Raw genomic sequence first — 13,622 nt, forward strand, 5'->3', positions numbered from 1 at the left:
GACCGAGACGACCTTCTGCCCTGCTGGCCAGCTACCACCCCGGAGATTGCCTCAGATTCCTCATCTGTCCCTTCCCGGCGAAGACAGCAGAACCACCGGCGCGGAGGGTCCGTCAAGGTTCAAGAGGAATCGTTTCCGCCTCCAACCCCACTGCCTGCCGAAGCCTGTTGCCCGGCGCCGCTGCCCGCCGAAGCCTGTTGCCCGGCGCCGCTGCCCGCCAAAGCCTGTTGCCCGTCTCCGCCCGAAAGCTCCGCTCTGCTTGCCGCCGAAAGCTCCGAGCCGCCTAAGACAGACCCGTCGGCCGACGAGGGAGTTGTTTCGCCTCAAGCCGAGGCCTCCGAGGGAGCTGTTCCGCCTCAAGCCGAGGCCTCCGAGGGAGCTGTTCCGCCTCAAGCCGAGGCCTCCGAGGGAGCTGTTCTGCCTCAGCCCGAGGCCTCCGAGGGAGCCGCTTTGCCTCAGCCCGAGGCCTCCGAGGGAGCCGCTTTGCCTCAGCCCGAGGCCTCCGAGGGAGCCGCTTTGCCTCAGCCCGAGGCCTCCGAGGGAGCCGCTTTGCCTCAGCCCGAGGCCTCCGAGGGAGCCGCTTTGCCTCAGCCCGAGGCCTCCGAGGGAGCCGCTTTGCCTCAGCCCGAGGCCTCCGAGGGAGCCGCTTTGCCTCTGTCCAAGTCCCGTGAGGAGGTCCAGGAGGACCTGCCTCCGCCCAAGTCCCGTGAGGAGGTCCAGGAGGACCTGCCTCCGCCCAAGCCTCGTGAGGAGGTCAAGGAGGACCTGCCTCCGCCCAAGCCTCGTGAGGAGGTCCAGGAGGACCTGCCTCCGCCCAAGCCTCGTGAGGAGGTCCAGGAGGACCCGCCTCTGGCCTCGGTTTCCACCGAGACCTGTAGCTTGGCACCTCCTCCAACTGATCTGTTTGGCCGGAGCCGCAGACTGCGGACTTCGAGCCGCTCGACTCTGCCTCGTCGGGGCCGTCCACCACGGCGCCCGCCTCTGACTTCTCTGTTTGGCCGGAGCCGCAGACTGCGGACTTCGAGCCGCTCGACTCTGCCTCGTCGGGGCCGTCCACCACGGCGCCCGCCTCTGACTTTTCTGTTCGGCCGGAGCCACAGACTGCGGACTCCGAGCCGCTCGACTCTGCCTCGTCGGGGCCGTCCACCACGGCGCCCGTCTCTGACTTTTCTGTTCGGCCGGAGCCGCCGACCGCCGTCTCCAGGCCGCTTGACTTTGCCTCGTCGGGGCCGCCCTCCTCGAGGGTTTAATCGAGCGATGCTGCTCCGCCGCTTGCCTCGTCCAGGACGACCTCCACGAAGACTTTTTCTTTTTTTGCTTAGCAGCCGTTTTTGCCTGAGCCCTTAAGGCCAGTGCCTTGTTGTTTTTTTGGGCTCGATTTCAGTTTTGATTTACTTAGGATTTTTGGGGTGTTAGAGTTATTTAGGGGTTCTTGTTTTCTTAGAGTTCTTAGTCTCTGTTTTGCTTTTGTTTTTCCTGCTCCGTTTTAGGATTCTAGATTTCGCCTTGGTTTCCAGGCTTTGCTTTATTTCCTCATTTACAGCCTTAGTTCTCTGGTTTTCTCGTTAGTTTACTTATTCATGTTCTAGTTTTCTTGTTTTGCCTTAATTTCTAGTTTAGCTTTAGTCTCATAATTTTGCTTAAGTATTGTTTTTTACCTTAGTTTTTCAGCTTCAGTTTTGTGTTACATTAGCTATCTAGTTTTACATTAGTTTACCAGTTCGGATCCTAGTTTCTTTGTTTTGTTTTTATTTTCTGGTATCGTTTTAGTTTTCTGCTTAGTGTTTTTGTTTTGATTCAGGGGTTAGCTTTAGTTTTTTCTTTTGTGGTGCTATCCCTGTTCTAGTCTTGCCTTTATTTTCTAATTCTTAGTTTAAATTCTTTATTTTGTCCTGCGCTCTCCCAGCGCTCCTTAGTTCCTAGCGCTTGCTTAGGTTTCTGACCCCTGATAATGAGCTGTTTCACGCTCCTTCGGTTTGGCTTAGTTAAGTTTTTGGCCTTCTTGTTCCTCGGCCTTCTTAAATTTTGACCCCTTGGATCCTCGGCGTGTTAGAACGCCCTTTGTCTCCTGGCGTATTAGGATGCCCTTCGTTCCTGGTTCCCTGGTGTTTAGATTTCTAGCGTTTAGATTTAGTGTTCCCGACGTGCTTAGACGCGCTCTGTTCTCGATTCCCCGGCGTGTTAGGACGCCCTCTGTTCTCGGTTCCCCGGCGTGTGTGGACGCCCTTTGTTCTCGGTTCCCCGGCGTGTTTGGACGCCCTTTGTTCTCGGTTCCCCGGCGTGTTTGGACGCCCTTTTGTTCTCGGTTCCCCGGCGTATTAGGACGCCCTTTTGATCTCGGTTCCTCGGCGTGTTAGGACGCCCTTTGTTCTCGGTTCCCCTGCGTGTTAGGACGCTCTCTGACTCTTGGTTCCCCGGCGTGTTAGGACGCCCTCTGTTTTCGGTTCCCCGGCGTGTAAGTACGCCCTCCGTTCTTGTTCCTAGGCGTTTTAGATGTTCCTGCTTCCCTCACATCCCGACGCTCTCTTCCCCAAGCCCCGGCGTTTTCCTCACGCCCCGGTGGGTTCCCTTTGGCGCTATCGTGCGCCCATTCCTTCCCTTTGGCGCTGTCGTGCGCCCGTTCCTTCCCTTTGGCGCTGTCGTGCGCCCGTTCCTTCCCTTTGGCGTTAAGTACGCCCGTTCCTTCCCTTTGGCGTTAAGTACGCCCGTTCCTTCCCTTTGGCGTTAAGTACGCCCGTTCCTTCCCTTTGGCGTTAAGTACGCCCGTTCCTTCCCTTTGGCGCTGTGGTGCGCCCGTTCCTTCCCTTTGGTGCTGTGGTGCGCCCGTTCCTTGCCTTTGGCGTTGTCGTGCGCCTGTTCTTCCCTCTGGCGTTGTCGTGCGCCTGTTCTTCCCTCTGGCGTTGTCGTACGCCTGTTCTTCCCTCTGGCGTTGTCGTACGCCTGTTCTTCCCTCTGGCGTTGTCGTACGCCTGTTCTTCCCTCTGGCGTTGTCGTACGCCTATTTTGCCTTGTGGCGATGTTTGCCTGTTCTGCCCGTTTTTGCCTTGTGGCGATGTTAGCCTGCCATCATCTGTTAGATGCCCTTTGTTTGGTTTGATTTTAGCCCACCATCCTACCTTCCCTCCACCCACCCTGGTTCGATCAGCTTGGTTATGACTCTTTTTCTGTTATTTTCATTTTTTCATCTCTTTTGGGTTAGGTTTGACTTTATTTATTGTTAGTTTTCAGTCATCAGTTATTTTCTGTCAATTTTCACCTCACCTCCTCAGCAGTCAGTCACACCTGAGATCATTTGCTGGTTAATTAGTCAGACCCTGGTGTCACCTGTCAGTTCTCTATTTAAACCTCCCTCTGTCTTTAGTTCAGCACTGGGCCGTCATCATCACTCCACACCTCTCCATGCCAGTCCCCGTTTGCCTTGGAAGCTTTGTTTTTGCTCCTGTTAAGGTTAGTCCAGTCAGTCACTCTAAAGACTGTTTGTTCTCTGTTTGTCCCTGGAGAGGTTCTGCTCTGTGCCCTGTTGTCTCTCTAGTTCTGCTAACCTGACTAGCCGCCCTGGAGAAGCTCAGCTCTGAGCCCTGGTGTCTCTCAAGTTTTGCTAACCTGACTAGCCGCCCTGGTGAAGCTCAGCTCTGTGCCCTGGTGTCTTCTATGAACTGCTAACCTGAGTGCTACGAGGCCTACTAGCCGAGCAACACCAAGCAAGGGTGGACTCTCTGTCTCCGGTCCGTCAGCTCCTGCCATCACCTTCTCTCCGTTCCTGTACAACCAGCTCCTCTGGCCTCATCAAACCTCCACCCATCAACCTTGTAATAAATACTCTCAAACTTTTAGTCCCGTGTGTGCATCCTGAGTTTATCGGTAAACAAAATCCTGACAAAAACAACGTAAAGCATATGTGATATATATATATATATATATATATATATATATATATATATATATATATATATATATATATATATATATATATATATATATATATATATATATATATATATATATATATATATACCCTATATTATATACCCTATATTATGTATACGCTATATTTGCACACTAACCATAATCAGAGTTTGAAATGAATTTAAATATCATGAAATATTAAAATGTATGTATTTTGAAAAACCAACACCACCTTTTTCTTCCTGTCTGGCTGCGGAGCTGGCTGGTAGCTACTGTGCTGCGTTACTCTCAGGAGGGAAGGAAAACTAGACGTGACAGTCCATTTAGCGGCTTTGTTGCTATATTTACCATCTTTTCAGAGCCCTCTAGCAATATTCTTTCAAAAGGCGACTAGCAACAAGTCTAGGGACTTTTTTTTGTTTTGACGGTGACTTTTCCGAAAGCGCAAGTCGTTCTGAAGTCACTGAGGCAGCAGCAATAGTTGCCACGAGAGTTCCTACTTTCCTCAGCGCTGTGTCACAGGCACACCACAGCTGCTGCTGCCTCATCACGTAAATAAAGAGTCTTTTATAGTATATAGTAGTCTTTTTGGCTCTGTAACTGTTGCACTAAAATAATTCCCTGAATTTGATTCACTGCCTTATTCACCTTGTTCACTTTGTGTGCCAATGATAGCTGTCTTTTTGATACAGTTTGTTTTATGCAGTGTGGATTCCGGCAATGTATTAAAATTCATAAATCAGTTGATCACTGTCATTTTTAGATCCAAACACATTAAATCACTTATTTTAATAATGTTTTTGTCTTGTCCAAAAGCTCTCCTACAGCTTGGGTAACAAATGTATGAACAAATGTGCAAATTGGCTGATGACTTCACCCCCCCCCCCCCCAAAAAAAAAAAATAGCAGCAAAAGAAACAGAAACACCACCACAGTTTTAAAAAAGTCTAGAGGAAACCATGCAATTACATGACAACCCTCTAATTACAATTTCCATTTACACGACAACAGTAGAGACTTGAAAACAATGTAGTTCCCCCGCCGTGCCACTGGTTGGTTCTATGTTCTTTGAAACTCAAACCGAGCATGTGTACAAAACCGTTCTGCCTTAAAGCTGCAGCAGGCAACTTTTGTAAAACTTTATTTTTCACATACTTGTTAAAACTGTCACAGGCTGGATTTGGATCGGGTTGCGTACGCGCCGCTCACCCCCGCTCCCCTGCACAGTGCTAACGTTATTCAAGATCAAGACTGCCAACGGACTGCAGCTGTGTGGAGGAATGGTGGGGAAACAAACTGCTTTACAGGAAAACTGACAATTTCTGGAGTGGCACCTGCTCAGAGAACAAAGACAGGTAAACATTGGGGCATTGCAGGCTCCGCCGTAGGGGATGAGCTGTGGAGAGCAAGAGGGGGAGACCAGTAAGGTGTGCTTGTTTACATTTTCAGGCTAACTTTTCTCCGTACCCATGTACGGATGCGGTTGACCTTGGTTTTACTCCGACCCGCGGCCCTTTGCCACATGTCTCTCCCCGTCTTCCACCCCCTTCCTGTCAGCCTACTGGGTTAAAAAGTGAGCCACTACAGCTGTGAAAAAAATCTCCAAAGAAAAAAATTCCCTACTGCAGCTTTAAAGACAGCCACAACTAATACACATTCAAAGTGGTGATGAGTTTCAACTGTTGCTTGAGGTGATTTTGAATTATAAAAAATACCAAATTTGGTTAAACTCAGAAGAGTCAGCAGCACAAACGGAACTCTGCTAAACATCATTGTTGATATTTTCTTCTTGTGCTTTTTTTATTTTATTTTTCATTGTAGGCAGCATTTATGTTGTGCGCATTCATGCAGATTTTTGAAAAAAAAATAGATCCTTTTCACGATATTTTAACTTCTTGTGATGCACGGGCCGTTGAACCGAACCAAGTTGGACACCCACTAGAACTTAGGTTTACTGGCCGAGTTTAAAATTGTTCAGGTGTTTTCAGCAAACGAATTACACAAAGAATTTAATAGTTTCTTACTGCCCGTAAGAAAAATTCCCCTTTACACGATAACAGAGACTGGGATGTTCGCAAAGCATAACTCTCTGGAACCTGGTTTTAAATTGTGCCGTTTTCAGAGAAAACATTTACTGTGTAAATTAACGGTACAAATATAACCAAGCTTCTCAGTTTTCATCAGGAAACGTTGCGTAAACGTGACTTAACTATACTGGATGTACAGTTGGTGTCTTTAATACCACGATGACTGAGTACTTTACAGAGTGGTGGATACTGCGTCCGCCAGGGAACAGATGGAAAGATTGGGAACTTTCTCAATAATTTCACTGTGCCATGTTATATTGCAAGAATGTTTTACGAGTGGATTTTTTTTAGTAAAAGATTGAGCTGACAACACTCAAGTTCAAGACCCTCCTGCTGAGACATCAAACCTTTAGTGAATAACAGCATTTGATGATTTTCCAAGCAAAGCAAATGTTGGATAAAGCTCAGAAAATATGTTAGAAGCTAAAGGAAAACCAAAGTGAATAATTAAACAAGGAAAAAATACAAGTTGTTTAAGAACATAGAAACACACATTTAAGTAGTAGGCTGTATTTGTAAACTTTAATTAACTGGTTGGCTTGAAATTGTATCTGACATCTAATAAAAGAGCCTTTCAAATAATTAATATGAATGGAGCAGAACATATAAAAATGTAGCAGCAAGAAATGCAAACTTGATTAAAAATGTTGGAGTTTTTAAACCATCCTTGAAATGTACCAATTTCTGTAGAAGAAGTATTCTTATAGTTTAATATAGCGTATAGTCGTTTCATTCATACTCCCTCTACCTCTTGAGAACCAATTACCTATAAACGGACATTGAAGAGTTCTACTTTAATCGTTAACTTACAAGCCACATGAAGACTGGCCTCTCTGCTGATGATTGTACCGAAAGAGTTTGATGCCAGGCACTGATAAATGCCCACATCTTCCTCTTTATTCAGATTGCTGATGTGTAAGTTTCCACCCATGAGGGAGTAACGTGAGCCCGGGATGGGCAGGATGAAGGAGCCGTTTAGCTTCCACCTGTGAAGGGAAGCACAGGACAGACCACAGTTAAACTCTTAAATGTTCATCTCTGACTCTTCCATTTTAAATTCTCCATATGTGAATTTTGGCAAAGTATCTGATCAGCAACAGCCCAGTTGCAAGGAATATCACTGGAAACAAAAGTATTTAGTAATAATTGTGTGTGACAATTGTTCATCTTTGTCCTGTATCGTGCTAAAAGCAGTTACACTATTCTTTTGTATATTTCATATTTCTTCTAACACTATTAGACATAATAGACATATTAGACATACAACAATATCAGTGAAGGATTAGGCGGTTCTGTGATCCGCCAAAGCAGAGATCCTGAGATTGTCTACAGGGCACATTCTATGCATTGCAGTTCTACACTGTCCCATATTCACATTAGCTTGATTAAGCTTTTTTCCCTTCAACTTCAAGAATTTCATCCCTGTACCATAAAAGTTAATTCATGTCTTAAATAAAGCAAGGTATCTATCTCACCTTAGCCTGACACCAGTTGGAAACATTAAGCATACTAATTAAAATATATTTAGGAAACTTTAGCCTACAGTGGTCAATTATGTGTTTTTGTTTTTTTACTTGATAGGATTTTATATTGGTAAATATAAAAGTGATAAAATCAGGATTTAATTGTAAGGAAATCATTTTTTTTTTTGCTACACTGCCCAACCCTTACTTTGGGTAAAAATGTACCAATCCGACCAATGTGAGTAGCTAAATCTATGTATAGCACTTTCCAAATGTGTCTGCACTTCTGTAAAGAGTGAAACTTTAATTGCAGTAGTGTTATCTCATCACCTCAAGGATGTGTCTTCTCACCCCTTTTTATTTATTTCACATACCAACAATTGTTGCAGCCAGCATTAAACAGCCTCACACATTAAGGTTCACTGATAATTCTGTCATCCTGTCCCTCGAAAGCAACAATGGTCCTGATCACGGGCCAGTGGTCAGAGAGGTCACTGACTGGTGTGTGTCCTTCTTTTTAAACTTAAATGTCTCAAAGACAATGAAAATTCTCATTGATTTTAGAAAATACATCTTTGTTGTACTACATGTACTAATTTCTGTTGAAAAAGTTTAGATTCTGAACCACTATAAATACCTGGGAACTATTATAGATGACAGGCTGACCTTTGAACCCAATGTAGACTTATTCTATAAAAGGGATCATTAATAGATATATTTTTATACAAAGCGGTGTGGTTTTAATGTGCACTCTATTTTTATACAATGTTTTATTCTTGGTTTATTGAGCATGTATTGACTTTTAGCTTCAAATGCTGTATTGGTCTTTTAATTTGCAAGAACAAAGACAAACTGTTGGGAATTGCTGAAGTATGCAGCTTTAAATATCCAACCTCAACTGTACAGTACAAGATGAGGTCAGTCAGAAAAGCCAGAACTGTTCTGGTGGATTCAGATCACCAGCTGCACGATGGGTTAAGCTGCTAATTCAGGCACATATATCTGCTGCCAAGATGTTGGACAAACATGAAAAAACTTGTTTGTTCCTGCAGCTTTTAGATTTTTTTAATGAGTTGTCATAATTTTTCTTCAGCAAGTAGTCGTGTCATGTGTTGTTTTAACTTTATTTTTTTATTCATTGTTGTTGTGGAATATGTTGCCCTTAGGGTAAAATTATGATTCTCGCACTTCAGCAATTTTTTTCAGTTAAAGTGCAAGAATATTTTTCTAGTGAAAGTGCAACATATTTCTATCAGATTTAGTTGAACATTGTCAAGTTTTAATTATTTTAAAAACTATTATGTCATAACAAAATTACACATTTGGAATAAAACTCATTACACTGACTCTCCCGGTTAAAAAAAGAAAAGAAAATGACACTCCAAAAACAAAACAGTCACATTAGAATTTTAAAGGAAAAGAGGCCTGACTCCCTCTAAGAAAGTTCCAACAAACATTTAAATCAAAAATAATAATCAAACTTCTCACATCTATGTACTGCATTTTCTCCTAACCCTTTTTAGGCCTCATCAATATCCTCCATGAAACCTGTTGCCTCAATAGTCCAGGGTTCTAGAAAACCGCTGTTTATATGATGGAGGGATGCTCAAAACATGTGGTGCATGAGGCTTTAACACCCCTGAAGAAAGCATAATTAATTTGACTGAGGAATAGCTTCAATATATTGAAGTGCATTTGCATGAAATCTGGATTATTAGAGTTTATTAAAAAAAACGCTGTCTTCCCCAACTATATTCAAAACCCTGTTAAGTATCAATCATTATTTTCTTTTTACATGTATCCCTATACGCTGATAACAAGTCTGTGATGTGTTTAGGTGCTAAGCCATTTAGAGATTTATAGACTAACAGAAGTATTTTAAAGTCTATTCTCTGAGATACAGGGAGCCAGTGGAAGGACTTTAGAACTGGGGTGATGTGCTCTACTTTCTTAGTCTTAGTGAGGCAGCAGCGTTCTGAATCAGCTGCAGCTGTCTGATCCACTTTTTAGGTGAAAACATCGTTGCAGTAATCAATTCGACTAAAGATAAACGCATGGATTAGTTTTTCCAGATCCTTCTGAGACATTAGTCCATTAATCCTAGAAATGTTCCTCAGGTGATAGAAAGCCGACCTTGTAACTGTCTTTAGATGCTTTTGGAGGTTCAGGTCTGAGTCCATCACTACACCCAAATTTCGGGCCTGATTAGTGGTTTTTAGTTGAAGTGACTGAAGCTGTGTGCTAACTTTTGATCTCTCCTCTATTGGTCCAAAGATTATTACTTTAGTTTTGTTTTTATTCAATTGAAGAAAATTTTGGCACATCCACGTATTGATTTCTTCTAGGCATTTACTCAGTGCCTGAACTCATTCATAGTCACCTGGTGACATGGTGATGTAAAGCTGTGTGTCGTCTGCATAGTTATGGTAGCTGATGTTGTTGTTTCTTATGATCTGAGCAAGAGGGAGCATGTAGATATTGAAAAGGAGGGGACCTAGAATGGACCCTTGGGGAACCCCGTGTAACAAGGAGCTGGGAAGTTGCCATGTCACACCCCGCATGTGATTTTTGTAATCTCTGATGTAAAGTTACCTACTGATACAAAAAATTTCCTGTCCTTTAAATAGGATTTAAACCAGTTGAGAGCTGTACCAGAAAGGCCGACCCAGTTCTCCAGGCGTTCTAACAGGATGGAGTGATCGACAGTATCAAATGCTGCACTGAGATCCAATAGTACCAATACGGTGGTTCTTCCATAGTCTGTATTTATATGGATGTCATTAAACACCTTGATAAGGGCGGTCTCTGTACTGTGGTGAGCACGGAAACCTGACTGGAAAACGTCAAAGTGGCTGGTCGTTGTTAAGAAGGTGTTTAATTGTTGAAACACAGCTTTTTCAATAATCTTACTGATAAAGGGGAGGTTTGAGATGGGCCTGTAGTTCTGGAGTAGTAGTTTGTCTAAACTGTTCTTTTTCAGCAGTGGTTAGATAATTGCTGTTTTTAGTGACTGGGGGAAAACACCTGACAGAAGGGACGTGTTTATTATCTGAGTCAACTCAGACGCTATGACAGGTAAAACTTTCTTAAGGAAAACTGTGGGTAGAACATCAAGGCAGCAGGAGGAGGAACGTAGTTGCTGAATGCAGGGTCTGTCTTAACCTCACTGCCTCTGCCTCTCTTTACTTTATGAAAAGAAGCTTTAATAAAATAGTAGCTTGTTTCTATAGTGCATCTTCTCCTCAAAGCAAATGGAAAGGATTCATGCTGTTCTCTTCATCAAAAATAAATATATGACTGTGCTCCAAAAAAGGTGCGTAGATCATTTTACACAATGACCTTGCTAATGCCTGTTGTTTCTTCAGTAAGAGCAGCAGAATGATAGTTTAAATGAACTATAATTAAATGTAATTAAATATGGGATGTAAGGCAGACTAATTAAAATAAAAAAGTAATTACAGTTTTTTTCTGTCAATGTCGAAATTATGACTAATTAGCACAACTACTCTCTGAGTTTCAAAAAGTGTTGCTTTTATTGCGCTAGAACCAGAAAAAGACTTTGTATTCAACATGGGGATGTGGCTAAATAATGCAATACAATACTCATTCCTTCTCATCAACACATTTTGGGTGGTTTGGAGCCAAAATAAAAAGTATAAAACACATTTGATTAACTGCACAGCCATGCTGCTAATGGATACGGCTATACAACTGAGCAGAATGGCACAATTGCCTCATTTACACTCAACTGCACATTCATATTTGCTATATCAAAAACATGATTGAGATTTATCAGTAATGACTTGTTTATTTAAAAATAAGATATAACATTTTCTCTGGTTAGTTTAGATTATAAAGGGCACTCATATCGAGAGAAGCTGACAAAAACAGCAAAGTAACACAAGTTAAATTAATATGGATGGTCCTTCCTCTTGATTAGATCATCACTGTCCTTTTTCAGCTGGAGGGATTTAAACAAAGACAGGCAGAAGGCCGAGCTGAAGAATGGTGGGAAGAGGAAGACATATGGAGTGCACCAGATTGGCTAATTAGACTGATTTAGTGATCACAGCTGGAAGTGGTCCAAGAGCTCCAGATGAGACAAATCAAAGGGGCCAACATAAGTTGGAGTGAGGCCTTTATGTTGCTCTGTGACTGCTGGGCCATAGAAAACAAATGGAAGTGTCCTTGGTGTCCCTGAAACACACCTGCCAATAGCCACAGGAGTTGAGGGCCACTCAGGATCCGGAGGTCTGCAGCAGAATTTTTACAAGTATCCAAAAGCCAAAAAACAAAAACGAACCAACTACCACTGCAACGGGTTCACGTCAAATATGAGATGGATCATTAGTTTAAAAGTCCTCTGCTAATTGAAACTGTAGAGTGACCTTGTTGGCAACACATACTGTGATTAAACGTGAATTAGAAACAATTTAATTTAATTTAAACGCAGCGGGGCAGCACAATTTCCATATTGTAAATCTGTTTTTAGTTTACAAAGTAAGAGTGAAAAAAGAGGGTAACTGAGACCTGCAATTTCAACATTAATATCACTTTCAGTCTATTAATCACTGAGGAGTTTCATGTCACATGCAAAGCTGTATTCACATCATGTGGCTTCATCTCAACCTGTTGCCCATTAAATGCCTGTTTCTGAATTTAATTACAATGGGACAACAGCTATGTAGCCCATTATGATGGATAATAATTTAATAGCTTATACAGCTGATACACTTATTTATTTATTCTATGATAGCATTTTTAATTTGTCAACATTGTTCTGGCAAAGAAACTCATTAATCTCTGAGGGACACGATGGTTTGTGGGCTTTAAGGGCATGTTCAGTGTGCTGAACACGGTCAGCACGTTTCTTTTTTGTTTTTTGCACCAGCTTGAGACACCTCATTTGCAACAAACAAAATTAACCCAAGTAAAAAAATATGTAATACATTTTATCTGATGTCCCAATAAACCTGGAACAATGTGAGATAGATAACTGCTGTTATTCTTTACATAATTATGTAAATTCAGTGACATTGAAGGGTTTGCCACCAAGTTAATGCCACAGCACATCAATCTGATTCAAGTCTAGACTTTGTCTACAAAAACCCCCCCTCCCCTTTTTGTTTAAACATACAGTGGTGCGCTTGATGGTTTGCTTTGAATCGTTGTTCTCATCCATAACCCTTGAGCTTAGGTCACAAACTAAGAGCTGGATGTTCTCCTTTATAATGTTCTGGTACAGAGAATAATTCATGGTTACATCAATTATGAAAAATCAAAGCATCCCTAGATCGTCACACTACCACCAAGATCTCTGACTCAGTATAATGTTTTTTTTTTTTTTTTTTTTTTTTTTTGTTTTGTTTTTTGTAAATATGGTGCACTGGGCATTTTCTTTGTGACCAATAGTTGTGGGTCAGGAAGTATCGCAGGAAGCTCTGAAAGCACAGTCTGCGGATCAATGCCTCACTGCCATTGCAAATATGCAAGACAGCAGTAACTGAGGGCATTGAATTAATCATTCTCATATTAACCATGACTGACAGTGAATCTAAGCCCTGCAGGCAGAAAGCCATTGTGAGCCATATGGTACACAAATCCCCACTTTTCGTCAAGCAATAAATCCAATCTCTACAGGCTCTTTGTGCAAATGTTGCACTTGGTATCCTTAAGGAATTACCTGAAACCTCAATGTACCAACAGACAAGCTGTGTGCACAAAACCATGTCAGCAGGCATTACCTGTAGAAGGGTGGTGGGTGTCCTTGGGCTTCACAGCTAAACACCACCTCTCGGCGTATCTCGCCCGGCTGAATGGGAAACACCACGCTGCCTGGTTGTTTAGTGAAGACGGGCCTTTGCAGGACTCCACTTCCTGGGCAGAGAACAGACAGAACTGCTTCAGACTTGATATCCAGTTGAGTCCTTAAAAGCACTTTAAACATTTCTCTGTTTGCAAACATTGGAGGCTTAGAGAGGGAAGACAGTAGGGAGGAAACGATTTGCACAGGAAAAGTGTAAATTATAGCACAGCATACATCTGTTCACAATTGATCTATTCAACAATGTGTACAGAATCTACGAGGATTTCTAAACATTATTGTGAACCGTCCTCAGGATTTTGACCTTTCACCTCTTTGACCTTTAATCGGCTGCTCACTTCTG

At 42.8% G+C, this 13,622-nt stretch overlaps 1 protein-coding gene across 3 annotated transcripts in view; it reads right to left on the reverse strand.

The window, feature by feature from the left end:
- Positions 1 to 13,622, reverse strand: part of cntn3a.1 (contactin 3a, tandem duplicate 1) — a 140,858-nt gene that overhangs the window by 93,980 nt on the left and 33,256 nt on the right. For all 3 annotated transcript variants that reach the window (XM_036136407.1, XM_036136398.1, XM_036136416.1), the window contains exons 3-4: positions 13,200 to 13,332; positions 6,803 to 6,978 (exon numbers count right to left, since the gene is read on the reverse strand). In XM_036136407.1, the coding sequence (XP_035992300.1) occupies positions 6,803 to 6,978; positions 13,200 to 13,332 (309 nt within the window). The remainder of the gene's footprint in view (positions 1 to 6,802; positions 6,979 to 13,199; positions 13,333 to 13,622) is intronic.

This window comes from Fundulus heteroclitus, chromosome 1, assembly GCF_011125445.2.
Source record: "Fundulus heteroclitus isolate FHET01 chromosome 1, MU-UCD_Fhet_4.1, whole genome shotgun sequence".
Lineage (NCBI taxonomy): Eukaryota > Metazoa > Chordata > Actinopteri > Cyprinodontiformes > Fundulidae > Fundulus > Fundulus heteroclitus.